The sequence below is a fragment of the Platalea leucorodia genome, assembly GCF_965183815.1.
Source record: "Platalea leucorodia genome assembly, chromosome: 7".
NCBI lineage: Eukaryota > Metazoa > Chordata > Aves > Pelecaniformes > Threskiornithidae > Platalea > Platalea leucorodia.
Genome location: NC_138829.1, coordinates 45,135,833 through 45,147,851, shown reverse-complemented (window position 1 = coordinate 45,147,851; position 12,019 = coordinate 45,135,833). Strand labels below are relative to the sequence as shown.

The following is a 12,019-nucleotide window of genomic DNA, read 5'->3' as shown; positions in this document are numbered from 1 at the left end:
ACAAATACATATTTTGTGTACATTTATGTTTATCCACAAATACTTTTTTTATATTATATATATATATATGTATATGTATATAGAATAAAAATTTGGTCTAAAATACATGAACACGAGTAACTTGCTGTTATGGATGTTCCAGGTGATGCAGATGAAACTGCATATAGTTGCATTGATTGCACAGAAAGGAAACTTCTCCAAAACTTCAGCACAGGTTGTGCTGGATGGTCTTGTGGACAAGGTTGGTGATGTGAAATGTGGCAGTAATGCAAAAGAAGCCATGACAGCAATAGCAGAGGCGTGTCAGTTGCCATGGACTGCTGAGCAGGTGAGTAAGCAGCAAAGGTATTCTTTCAGTAAATAAAATCAGAAATATTATATGAGGTCCTCTTTCAGCCTGAGGAGTAAATCTTAAATCTTTGATTTTTCTGTTGCCTGAAAGTGATTTGTTTGGTCCCAGGATGCCTCCTAAGGCAGAAGTTAAATAGAAGTTCCTCCAAAAGAGGAAATAATGAGTAGTAAATCAGTATTTTTCTGAAATACTGCCAAAGCAGGTACACATCCATAGTAAAGGCATCTCTGGCTGCCTTTAAGTACTTCAGGAATTTCTGGTTCACTTCAATTGCAATTGTATTCTGCTACAGTGACACAACAAATTTTTCCTAGTATGTTACCCTAGCTGTTTCTGTTTCCTTGCAGTGCCCTGTGTTTTTCGCAGGTGTCATCACTCCTTTATTACAGTGCTTTGTCACCTGGTTTGCCAGTGAAAATTTACACTTAACTTTCTCTTCTGTTCCAGGTTGTGGCTATGGCTTTCTCGCAAAAGAATCCTAAAAACCAGTCAGAAACTTTGAACTGGCTTTCAAATGCAATTAAAGAGTTTGGCTTTTCTGGGTACGTCTTTTAAGTAAATTGCTAAGAGAAACTTGAATGAAAATGTCTCTAATCTAGGACTAAGAATCTGTTCTTCTCTGTTGTATTGGTCTGAAGAGAGTGATTGCAAGTGCATCGGAACTCTTGTTCCTTAAACTCTGATGCTAGCTCTGTCAGGTGCTCTTCTAGCTCTAAATGTGTAAATGAAAGTACCTGAAGTTACTGATAGGATAGGATACTATTACACTACTAGATGATTTATTCATCACTCAGCCTTCTCTGAAGAGCATTTTTCTTAAATTTTGTATACTATAGGAGTGGGCTGGGCAAGGAGCTGCGGTATTGCGTGTCTGTTGTTCCTGTTCTACTTGGATACACCTGCAGCCAGGCGGGTCACTATATTTTATAGTTTAGAAAAACAAAACCTGACAGCCTACAGAAGAGTACATAGCAGCATGCTTATTGCTCTCCTTGGGAGAGATTTTGAGGCTGGTAACAAGATGGAGTTTTAGCTAACAAAATAGCCATTATTGCATCTGGCACTGTGAAGGTAAGAAATAGATTCTCCATCAGAACCAGGGATAGCATTCCTTAATTTCTAATCACCAGTCTGTTAACTAGTCAAGCATATGTAGTACAGTTTACCTCCTAAGAACAAAGTTTTTAAGCAGTGAAGACTTAAAATATTAATTTATTTGGCTAATTGGGCAGTTAGTATGCCTGTCCAAGTTGTTTTGCAGCTATTAAATGGATAGTCACATTGATTAAGTCTAGAAAAGAAACTCTCTTCTTCAGTAAATTCCCTAAAAAGTATGTCTTCCCAGCAGGGTAGTCTATGTGTAGATATGATACTAGAACAGAAGTGTTTGAGGGTGCACAAAGGAAGCTTCTGTGATTGCCTGTTTTCTCTTCTGTTGAATTCAGTGGTGGTATAGAAGATTCAGTAATCTAAATGTTCCTTTCTTTCTCTTGTAAATTTCTTTTTGAAATTTGTGCCTTTTTCTGGAAGATCCTGAGACAGACTAACAAAACCAAAACCCTCAGCTTTGTTACGTAACCATGTTTCAGCTGCTTAAAATGATTCTAGACTCATCCCTCAGGATTTCAGTCCTAGCAATCATATGGGTGATGTAGTTTAAGAAACTTTCCAGCTGTCATAATAGCAGTCTTTGATATAAATTATCTTCTATTTACTGTATTCATTTTCATAGTAGACTGTTTCCCAAACTGATCTCTTTCAGTAGTTATTTAAACAGCTACCATCTATACTGTACCTGTGATATTATTTTATAAGTGTAAATATCTTCTGCTTGTATGTTAGTTGTATGAATCTGTTCAGTGATTTTTATTTTTTTTTTCCTTTAGCATATTGTGATGATTTTATCTTGTTGCTTCCTTTGTTGCATTTTACTTATGGGGGATATCTTTTTTCCCCACAGACTGAATGTCAAAGCTTTCATCAGTAACGTGAAGACAGCTCTTGCTGCAACTAACCCGGTGAGTAAATTTAGAATTTTAAGCCTGAATTATTATCAATCCTTAATTTTTGAAGACTGAGCACTTTTATCCTCTTTCTGGCAGGCTGTAAGGACTTCTGCCATTACCTTGCTGGGAGTCATGTATCTTTATGTGGGACCTCCTTTGCGAATGTTTTTTGAGGATGAGAAGCCAGCCCTTCTCTCCCAGATAGATGCAGAATTTGAAAAGGTATGAAGTGTGGCTCTCTTACTGCCAAGTATCATTAAAACTACTTGAAAACTTCAGTAGCTGGAATCTGTAGTAATATTGTAGTCTAACCTGTGGTTTTGTAAGTGAGCCAGATTTTTTTTTTTAAGACAGCTCACCAAAGCAGCTGCAAACTCGTTATGTCTATCTATGTCAATAGTCACTTTTTTCATGATGAACTTCAAAAGTTTCTGGTTTTGTTTGAATAGCATAATGTTTTAAAAGTCTGTCGCCCTGAAACAGTGCATTCATATCTTGCAGGTGTTTTTATTTTTAATGTCAAATGAAAAACTGTAAAATAGCCGTTTCTGATTTTTGTGTTGCTTGCAGATGCAAGGGCAGACGGCACCAGCCCCAACTCGTGGCATTTCCAGGCACAGTGCAGGAGGTGGAGATGATGGTGAGGAAGAGGAACAGGAGGATGTTGGGAATGACGTTGTAGATCTCTTGCCAAGAACGGATATTGGGTAGGTTTGGGTTCTACAACCTGAAGACATATTTCCACTGCAATTCAAAACCTTGTGTTTATAAACACTTTGTAAGCAGAAATCTGTGGTGTTAATGCACTCAAATACTAAAAGATACATAACTAAGAAAATGGGCTTTTTACGTTTTTTTTCTCTTAGTGATAAAATCACAGCTGAACTGGTGTCTAAGATTGGGGACAAAAACTGGAAGATCAGAAAGGAAGGTCTAGATGAAGTGACGAGCATAATAAATGATGCTAAGTTCATACAGCCAAACATAGGAGAACTTCCAGCTGCTTTGAAGAGTCGTCTCAATGACTCCAATAAAATCTTGGTATGTTATTCAAAATCTTCCAGCTGTTTCCAGCTTAGAACTTAAGACAAACTATTTATGATTTCTGAACCTTGCTTATTACTCAGTCTGCTACAATGTCATGAAATCAGCAGTTGGAAAACAATGAACTGTGTATTTCTAAATCATATATTTGCCTATTTTTATAAATATTTGCCTTTGTCTTTGCTTGTATTTAAAAAAAAAAAAAGCCTTCAAAAAGGGAAAATCTACCTGTACTCTGAATGTAATATAAGCAAATCTAAAAAAACCCACCCGCCAACCAACCAAAAAAAAAAAAACCCACCACCAGAAATGAAGTTTGAATAATTGTTTTGCTTGTGACAAAAGTGAAGTGTCCCTTGTTTGAACATATTTTCAGTTGCACTTTAATTTACTCAGAATATAGAAATAATTTTTATCTATCTGTGTGATGAATTTGAAGTCTGGAATAGATATCATTGAGCAGGCATTTTAAAGTAGAAGCCTAGGCGTACAACGTACTTTCCCCATATGACTTGGAGTTTTGCGCACATGCTTGTAACAGTATTTTATTCAAAGCCTTTTTGTTTACGTGCAGGTGCAACAAACACTGAGCATTCTTCAGCAGCTAGCAACAGCAATGGGCCCCAATATCAAACAGCATGTGAAAAATTTGGGCATTCCTGTCATTACAGTCCTAGGAGACAGTAAGGTAGGACACTCATCAAGATATCTTTCCTTTTTGCTGCTCGCTACCTGAGCTATGGCTGTTGCTGTTTGGACATGCTTTTGAGAGGTGGATGGTAGTTGAAACTTCTTTGGAAGCTTACAGATTTTTTTGAAAGGTTCTTGCCTAAACGACAACTTGTTATCCAAATATGAATGTGTGCCTGAATATATATTGTCCTGCTTGTAAATAAACCCAGTCAGTGTCATTATTCAGCTTTTAAATGAAATGTGGTGACAGTATGCATATTTCTAATGCTGAAAATGCACACTACGTTAGATGCTAATCAGGCTTGCTTGGTAAAGTTGTTTGTAGAACTTTGGTTCTTCTAGCATATCAGTGTGGATTCCAGTGTACATTGTTGTCTCTGTGTCACTGCGTAAGAAACCTTCGAACTGTAGGTAGAAACAGGATGCTCAGCAACTGGCACTGAAGCTTCTATAATGTCAGTGTTGAGCTTGTCAGGAGGCTATGTCAAAATCAAAGCTAGGACCATGGGAAAGAGCTGTTTGAAGCAATGGGGGAAGGAGGCTTGGGAAGATGCCAATGTCTTGTGCCAGAAGTCACAGGCAATTATTAGAGGTGGCATACTTCAGATGTCTCTACTCTGAATGCGAGTAGGAAAAAGAGCAGAAACTGGATCTACCTGTCCCAAACAATGGAAGGACTAGGACTGGTCCTAGGGCTAGATAAAAAGTCTTAGTTCAAATTGTTTTCTCATTAAAAGTCTTAAAGAACTGAGGTTTTACATGATTAAGTTGGATTCTTCTTTTATTCACTAATTATCTTGAGGAAACGGCAAGTTCCCTTCAGTTCCAAGTACATGGTTTAAGGATAAGACCAGCTGTGATTAACTTGTACTGTTACTAAACTGTGTAATACCGGTGTTACTTGTAAGCACTATAATGCTGACAGAGGACTGTATACTCATCTAAACATTGTTCCAGTAGTATTTTTTATGTACTGCAAGATTTACCCAGTTTATCCAATTGCTAGAGTTTTTGAAGATGAGGAGGATCCTTTTTGGGCCCTACTTCAAAATGTTGACAGTGGATCCACTGAATAGTTGAGGAAAATCAACAGCTTGTAGCATGACTGAAGACAAATTAAGTTTAGGTGATGGGAACCAAGGCCTTGTCAGAGAGACTGATGAGCCTCTGTTTACCTGCAGCACATGATTTGTTTCTTTTCCTCAATGAGATTAAAGATGGGACAAGTTATTTGCAAGGATGCTCACTTCTTGTTTAGATACATGCTTGGATGTTACCTTTGCATTTAAAATTGATTCATTCTAAAGCTAAATGAGTCTGTTACATTTTTAGCTTGCCTCAGAAATTCAGCCTGTAGGAAAGAGTCCTATGTATGGAGTCATGTCTATACTGATACCATTTTGAAGAACTGTGGTTGTTAAGTATTCCATCTGACTTCCTGTAACTTCACATAGCTGCTTCAAAAAAGGGTGCTGTTCTAAATTTTGCTTGGAAAAAAAACACTAAAGATGGAATTTGGTGGGAGTTAGAGGGCTCCCTTATTCCTGACTTGAGTTTCACTCATGTGTGTCCTAAATAAGAGTGCCCTAATAACAGGCTCCATAACCCACTTGCCTTGATTTATGAATGTGCTAAGTCTATTTTAAGCATTACATAAATCACTAACCTTCTTCTTTAGCTTGTTTGAGAGTTAGGAGACTCCCAAAATTCTCATCAATGAATGGTAGCAGGTACAAAGTGCTTTTAAAGCTACACTTTGTCCCTCTTTATTGAACTTACGTTTTAAAAATGATGGTAGATAAATATAGTGTCTGATACAGTGATTTCTGCAGGTGATACCATCACTGAAACTAAATTTTTCTGAATCTTAGACTTCTCAAGCAGTGAATAAGAATAAAGATTTCAAAGCCTGTGGTATAGAATCTTTTTCCTTTCATGCAAAGGATGAATCTGTTGCCTCTTCTGTTGTAATCTTCTGTCCCCTCTTCAGGATTATTCTTCTTAAATCTTGTTCTTGTACAGAATAACGTTCGTGCTGCTGCTCTAGCAACTGTGAACGCCTGGGCTGAACAAACTGGCATGAAAGAGTGGTTGGAAGGGGAAGACCTGTCTGAGGAGCTCAAAAAAGAAAATCCTTTTCTAAGGCAAGAGGTAGGCTTCTGTTAAGTAAACTTCTCCTTATGTGTATCTGATCAAAATAACCTTACTTGCTATGGACTATGTTTATCTATGCAGACTGAAATGACTTAATGCTACCATTACATGAGTAAACAAGTAGCTGTGTCTTCTTACTGACATAAAATTGTTAAACCTCAAAAGGCTAATAATGAGCTTTCTTCCTGCGTGATAGCTGTCATTCAGATTTCAGTGCCTCCAAAATGAAACTTATGTCTGTTTTGATCAGAATTTTAAGAGCTAGTGTGTTTTCCCTCAAACCACATGGTAATGAAGACTAGAACTGAAGTGGAGACATTAATATGTTTGAGGTTGGTAAAGTGCAGCTGAAATTCTGATGTTACTTTCAAAAGGAAGAAGCAGACAATGCAGTCTTAAGAGACGAGGCTCTGAGTTTTAAGACGGCTGCGTATTAACATACTGTACTTAATTTTTAATTTTATTTTTTTTAATTGACGACATGAAATTTGATGTTGGCTAAGAATATTTGCCTGAACAAAGGTTGGGGTGGGTTTTTTCCTGTGAAAAATGTGAAAGACTACTATTCAGGCTCTTGTGGTCTGACAGAGCTGTGAGTGCTTCTTCAAAAACTTTTATTTTAAAACTTTCTTTCAGCTTCTTGGTTGGTTGGCTGAGAAGTTGCCTACCCTCCGTTCTGTTCCTTCTGACCTACTCTTGTGTGTGCCTCACCTGTACTCCTGCCTTGAAGATCGAAATGGGGATGTGCGTAAAAAGGCGCAGGATGCCCTGCCATTCTTTATGATGCATCTTGGCTTTGAGAAGATGGCAAAAGCCACCGGCAAGCTGAAGGTATTTCTGTCACTAAGATTAAATAAAGTGACCTTGAATAAGTGGGTATTAACAAGTCACATTCATAATCTCGTGATATGCTGTCTTGAGTCATGTAAGCTTGTCTGCATTGAATATTTTCAGGGGGGCTGAAAATAGCATCATGAGGCTCTGAGTTAGAGCTTTCTCTGCTTCAGAGAGATGACTGCCACCACACGTTTATCACTTCAGGAGCTTGATGTTTATTCACTCTGCTTTTCTTCTGAAAAATCTACCTGCAGATAGCTTCCATACCGGTTACTGTCAGACTGCATGCCTTTGAACACATGCTTTAAGATGGCTTCTAGCAATTTGGTGTATCTTATGGACCCTTGAGTGCTGAATCACTCTTAGGGCTCTCCATTAACATCATAGGACTGCTCACCTAAAGCAGATTGCTGGTTCACATTTCCCATAGATCTTGCATAAGAAGCTTAATGGAAAGGTGTTTTATCTCGGAACAGAAATATCTGAAAACGTTGATGTTTTAAGATAAATGTCCTGGAAGATGCTAAACAGAGAATAGCTTGCTTCAAACTACTGTCATTTTCCTTGTCTGTGGCATGGGTTAGTAATCAGTATCACTAATCTTTCCAAATTTATCACTACTTCTCCCCACCCGCCCCCTCCCCCCCGCCCCGTTCTCTAGCCAACTTCCAAAGACCAGGTACTGGCCATGCTTGAGAAAGCCAAAGCCAACATGCCAGCCAAACCAGCTCCTCCTGCTAAAGCATCCTCCAGAGTGGTAGGGGGAGCAGCTCCAGCCAAATTCCAACCTGCATCAGGTAACCTCTCTTATGTTCTGGGAAATGACTGAGAAAAGGGTGGGGTTTTTAAGCTTTTTGATATGCCAGAGGAAGAAACATAGTTAGCAGGAGGAGAGGAATTTGGCATAGTTAGGGTTACAAATAGCCGTGTAATCTAGTGAGTTTTGTCTGCAGTTCTGGTCTTACTTGCAGTTGAGTCAACTTCCAATGTAGGAGGGTTTTTCCTTTCCACACAGCCATCTGTCAGCTGCTCTTTGAAAATATCTACTTGGTATTGAAGCTAAAACACGTGGACTAGAGGGGTTGGGGTAGGTTTTTTTGTAATACTAATCTGATTTTAACATAACATTTTTTTAAATGTTTTCACGTTAATTTTTATCTGGACTATTTCCTCAGTATAGTTCACTGTGGGGCTACCAGAGTGCTTGTGCTGATGCAAAAGAGAGGGTAACAGGATTAGGGGACAGGTGATTTGAAGTACTAGTCCTGCCTTATCTCTCTGCTGGGGCTAGCTTGCCTGCTCAAAGTGGGTGCATCTACGGCTCTAGACATTAGCCTGCACAGTATATGTGTGTGTGCATTTTTAAATTGTTTTGATAATGACAAATTTGCTAACATATTATGATCTTCATTATGAAAACTTTGTATGATAACATGGAATTTAAGGAACTTCTTTTATGGGTCTAAAATCCTCAGACCTCTGTATAAGTGTGCTGTATTCATGAACAGTTTTTCTTCTGTCCTCAAAATGGAAAACTGTGCTGACCTAAAATGGGCTTGTTGGTAGTTTGAAATGGTCTATTGTTTCTCCAGCAGTTGCTGAAGATTTGGGGTCCAATACCATGGAATCCAAGCCTGATCCCAAAAAAGCCAAAGCAGGAGGAACCTCCTCTAAAGCTAAGGTATATTGATTTCATTTTGTGTAAAATCAGTTCTATGAAGTTAATAGCTGTAGTTCATTAATGTAGTATAGGTAGGCGAGTATAGCCCTTGCTAGGGACTCCTTTTACTGAGAATCTTTATGCTTGTCCGAGTTCTGAAATGGCAAGTGTTCCCATATCACTTAATCACTACGTTTGTCATTACCTATTTAATTCTTAAAGTCTGTGTTGTCAAAAAAGCAGTCTTGTGAGCAGCTCAGTCTATGTTCTAAATCTGCTTGGCCTCCTTGATTTCATGCTGTTGAGAATTCATTCTTACCCTTGCAGTTCCAATGTTATACTTTGAACGGTAATTTTGAACCCATGTATCAAAAGAAGTTCATCTCTCCTTTACAGCACGAAGGGTAAAATGTTCTTAATCAGAAGTGCAAAAAGGGAAGGAAGATGTGTAAATGCATAATAATAATCTCAACTGATTACATTTGAATTTGTGGTTAGGTTTTTTCTGTTTTGTGTTACAGTAATTTTTTTGCTATTAACTTTAGGTTTGTCCTACGTGTATAACTAACAAAAAAACCCCAAATTGTTCTACAGTCCAGTTGCTTCCGTTGTCGAAAGTAGTGCTATAATGAGAACATTTGATATAGGTCCAGATTCATGGCAGGAATTAACGGAACTAACCTTGAAGGATGTTGTAGATTTGCCTAAGTCCATGTATTCTTCTGTCAAAACTCTGATGCTAGAGTTAATGCCTTTGCTGTGAATGCATTAAAGGGTTTGGAATGGTAACTCTTAAAAGAAATTAGCTATCTAACAACAAAGCCTTTTCTGTGGCTTATTTACAGCAGTCAAATCTTAATAGCAGTATGTCCAAGGGCAATACCAGCCTGTCCAAAGCTAATACAAGCCTCAGCAAAGGCAGTACCAGTCTGACAAAGAGCAAATCTATCAAACAGGTACCACATTGGGTTTTAGGGATGTGTGTGGGTGACTAGCGCACTGGTTGAGAGTGATGTGTCCTATTTCACAGGGTACTACTGTGCACACTGTCATAAGTATTGCTTCCACAGCAGCAGAGCACATACTTTTTAAAATTCTAATCAACGTTATTCTTCCAGCTTCTCTCTGGCTCTCATACATAGGCAGCATGAGGTTGGCTGGTATCTAATGCTTGCAATTGCTGGGACTGAGGCATATATATGTCTTGTGTTGCCTGTTAATACCTTGCCTTTTTCAGGGTGTTCAGGGGAAGAAAGTGCTAAGCAAGCCGAACTTGAAGGAAGATGATGATAAATCAGGTCCTATTTTTATCATAGTCCCAAATGGGAAAGAACAGAGGATGAAAGATGAGAAAGGTCTGAAGGTGAGAAAAATCTGAATGTATTCACAAGTTTTGGAGGAGTGTAATTTTAATGCATTCTTTTGTTTTTTCATTTGGAATTAAACATGCTATGGCATGAAAGTGTTAGTCTTTGTACATCCCTTGGACTGATTATCTAGTTCTTCAGCTGACTTTCACAGGCCAATATCTGGTTTACTGTGGTGTTTCTCTTCTGATTCCCAAATTTTGTGCATTTATACACTCTCATAAAAGCCAAAGGCCTTTTTACAGCTTTCAAGAGATGGTCTTCATTTGTGAAGTATCATCAAGTTTTTACCTGAAAACAGTTAACTAATTTCAGAGTTCTAGGATACGTTGTAAATGCTTTAATGTATTTGCTTGGAACAGCCCCACTTATCAAGCTTGTGTTTTGTAGGGAAATTCTATTACTTAAAACATGCATGTTATTTGTAACTTGCTAGTAAATAGGCCTATCTATAGCTTAAAACCAACCACTTTTATTAAGTGATAACAATTAAGATAATGGCCTGAAGATGACCACTCCACATAGAGAAAATTTTTCATGTAAGCCAAGGTGAGCAAACACCACTGAATTTTTCCTGTTACTGCTAATGAGAAGACTTTGAAAACAGATTCTAAAGTGAATTAAAAGGGATGCAATTTGCAGATTCTTTCAGGAGGAAAAGGTATTGCTTGCTTTGAGTTCCAAATGCTGCCTTTTACAGGTGTTAAAGTGGAATTTCACTACTCCCCGTGATGAATATATTGAGCAGCTAAAAACCCAGATGTCCAGTTGTGTGGCCAAATGGCTACAGGATGAGATGTTCCATGCAGACTTTCAGCACCACAACAAAGCACTGGCTGTTATGATTGAGGTAAGTTTGGGTCTGTGGTAGTAGCTGACATTGTGCAGAATTATCCTCTGCTATGAAAGATTCTGCTTGAATTAAAATCAAATAGGAATTCCCTGAGGAGCCAGGGGTCATTGTTCTGTGAAGCTGAAACCTTAACATATATAGAAATAACAGAGGAATGATTAAGTTGGTATTGATATTGTTTCTTGGGAGAAGGGAAAATTTCCTCACTGGAGGCTTTTCTTAGAATTTCAGAAAGCTGTATAAGTTAAAAGTGAGTACTTACGGTTCTAGGGATCAACCAATAAATGTAGACCGTCTTATCAGGCATAGCTTTTCCTTATTCTCTGTTCTTTTCTTGAACGGTGTGTTTCATTTTGCACAACATTCTTCCCCCCCGCCCCCCCTTCAAGCACTTGGAGAGTGAAAAAGATGGAGTCATCAGCTGCCTGGATCTGATCTTAAAATGGCTTACCCTGCGATTCTTTGATACCAACACGAGTGTTTTGATGAAAGCACTTGAATACCTTAAATTGCTTTTCAATTTGCTGAGTCAAGAAGAGTATCACCTTACTGAAAATGAAGCATCCTCTTTCATCCCATATCTTATCCTAAAGGTACAGTTCATTGTACAGAAACTAACGTTATTTTTCATGAGGAATATAGCATGATACCATCAAATACTGTAATATGTTCATTCCAAATATATTGCGAATGATATTAAATCCGGTTGGCAGCCAGTCACAAGTGGCTTTCACCAGGGCTCAGTATTGGGGCCAGTTCTGTTCAATATCTTTATCAATGATCTGGACAAGGGGATCAAGTGCACCCTCAGTAAGTTTTCAGACAACACAAAGTTGGGCAGGAGTGTTGATCTGCTGGAGGGTAGGAAGGCTCTACAGAGGGATCTGAACAGGCTGGATCGATGGGCTGAGGCTAATTGTACAAGGTCCAACAAGGCTAAGTGCTGAGTCCTGCATGTGGGTTGTAACAACACTACAGGCTAGGGGAAGACTGGCTGGAGAGCTGCCTGGCAGAAAAGGAGCTGCGGGTGTTTGTTGACAGCTGGCTGAATAT

At 38.5% G+C, this 12,019-nt stretch overlaps 1 protein-coding gene across 4 annotated transcripts in view; it reads left to right on the top strand.

The window, feature by feature from the left end:
* CKAP5 (cytoskeleton associated protein 5) overlaps window positions 1–12,019 on the top strand; it is a 54,660-nt gene that overhangs the window by 27,293 nt on the left and 15,348 nt on the right. For 3 of the 4 annotated variants that reach the window (XM_082318428.1, XM_082318426.1, XM_082318427.1), the window contains exons 17-30: window positions 143–328; window positions 800–894; window positions 2,313–2,370; window positions 2,455–2,580; window positions 2,929–3,065; window positions 3,225–3,399; window positions 3,977–4,090; window positions 6,118–6,246; window positions 6,886–7,080; window positions 7,748–7,883; window positions 8,679–8,767; window positions 9,984–10,109; window positions 10,814–10,963; window positions 11,356–11,559. In XM_082318428.1, the coding sequence (XP_082174554.1) occupies window positions 143–328; window positions 800–894; window positions 2,313–2,370; window positions 2,455–2,580; window positions 2,929–3,065; window positions 3,225–3,399; window positions 3,977–4,090; window positions 6,118–6,246; window positions 6,886–7,080; window positions 7,748–7,883; window positions 8,679–8,767; window positions 9,984–10,109; window positions 10,814–10,963; window positions 11,356–11,559 (1,920 nt within the window). The remainder of the gene's footprint in view (window positions 1–142; window positions 329–799; window positions 895–2,312; window positions 2,371–2,454; window positions 2,581–2,928; window positions 3,066–3,224; window positions 3,400–3,976; window positions 4,091–6,117; window positions 6,247–6,885; window positions 7,081–7,747; window positions 7,884–8,678; window positions 8,768–9,983; window positions 10,110–10,813; window positions 10,964–11,355; window positions 11,560–12,019) is intronic. The other variant, XM_082318429.1, reaches the window with a different exon arrangement.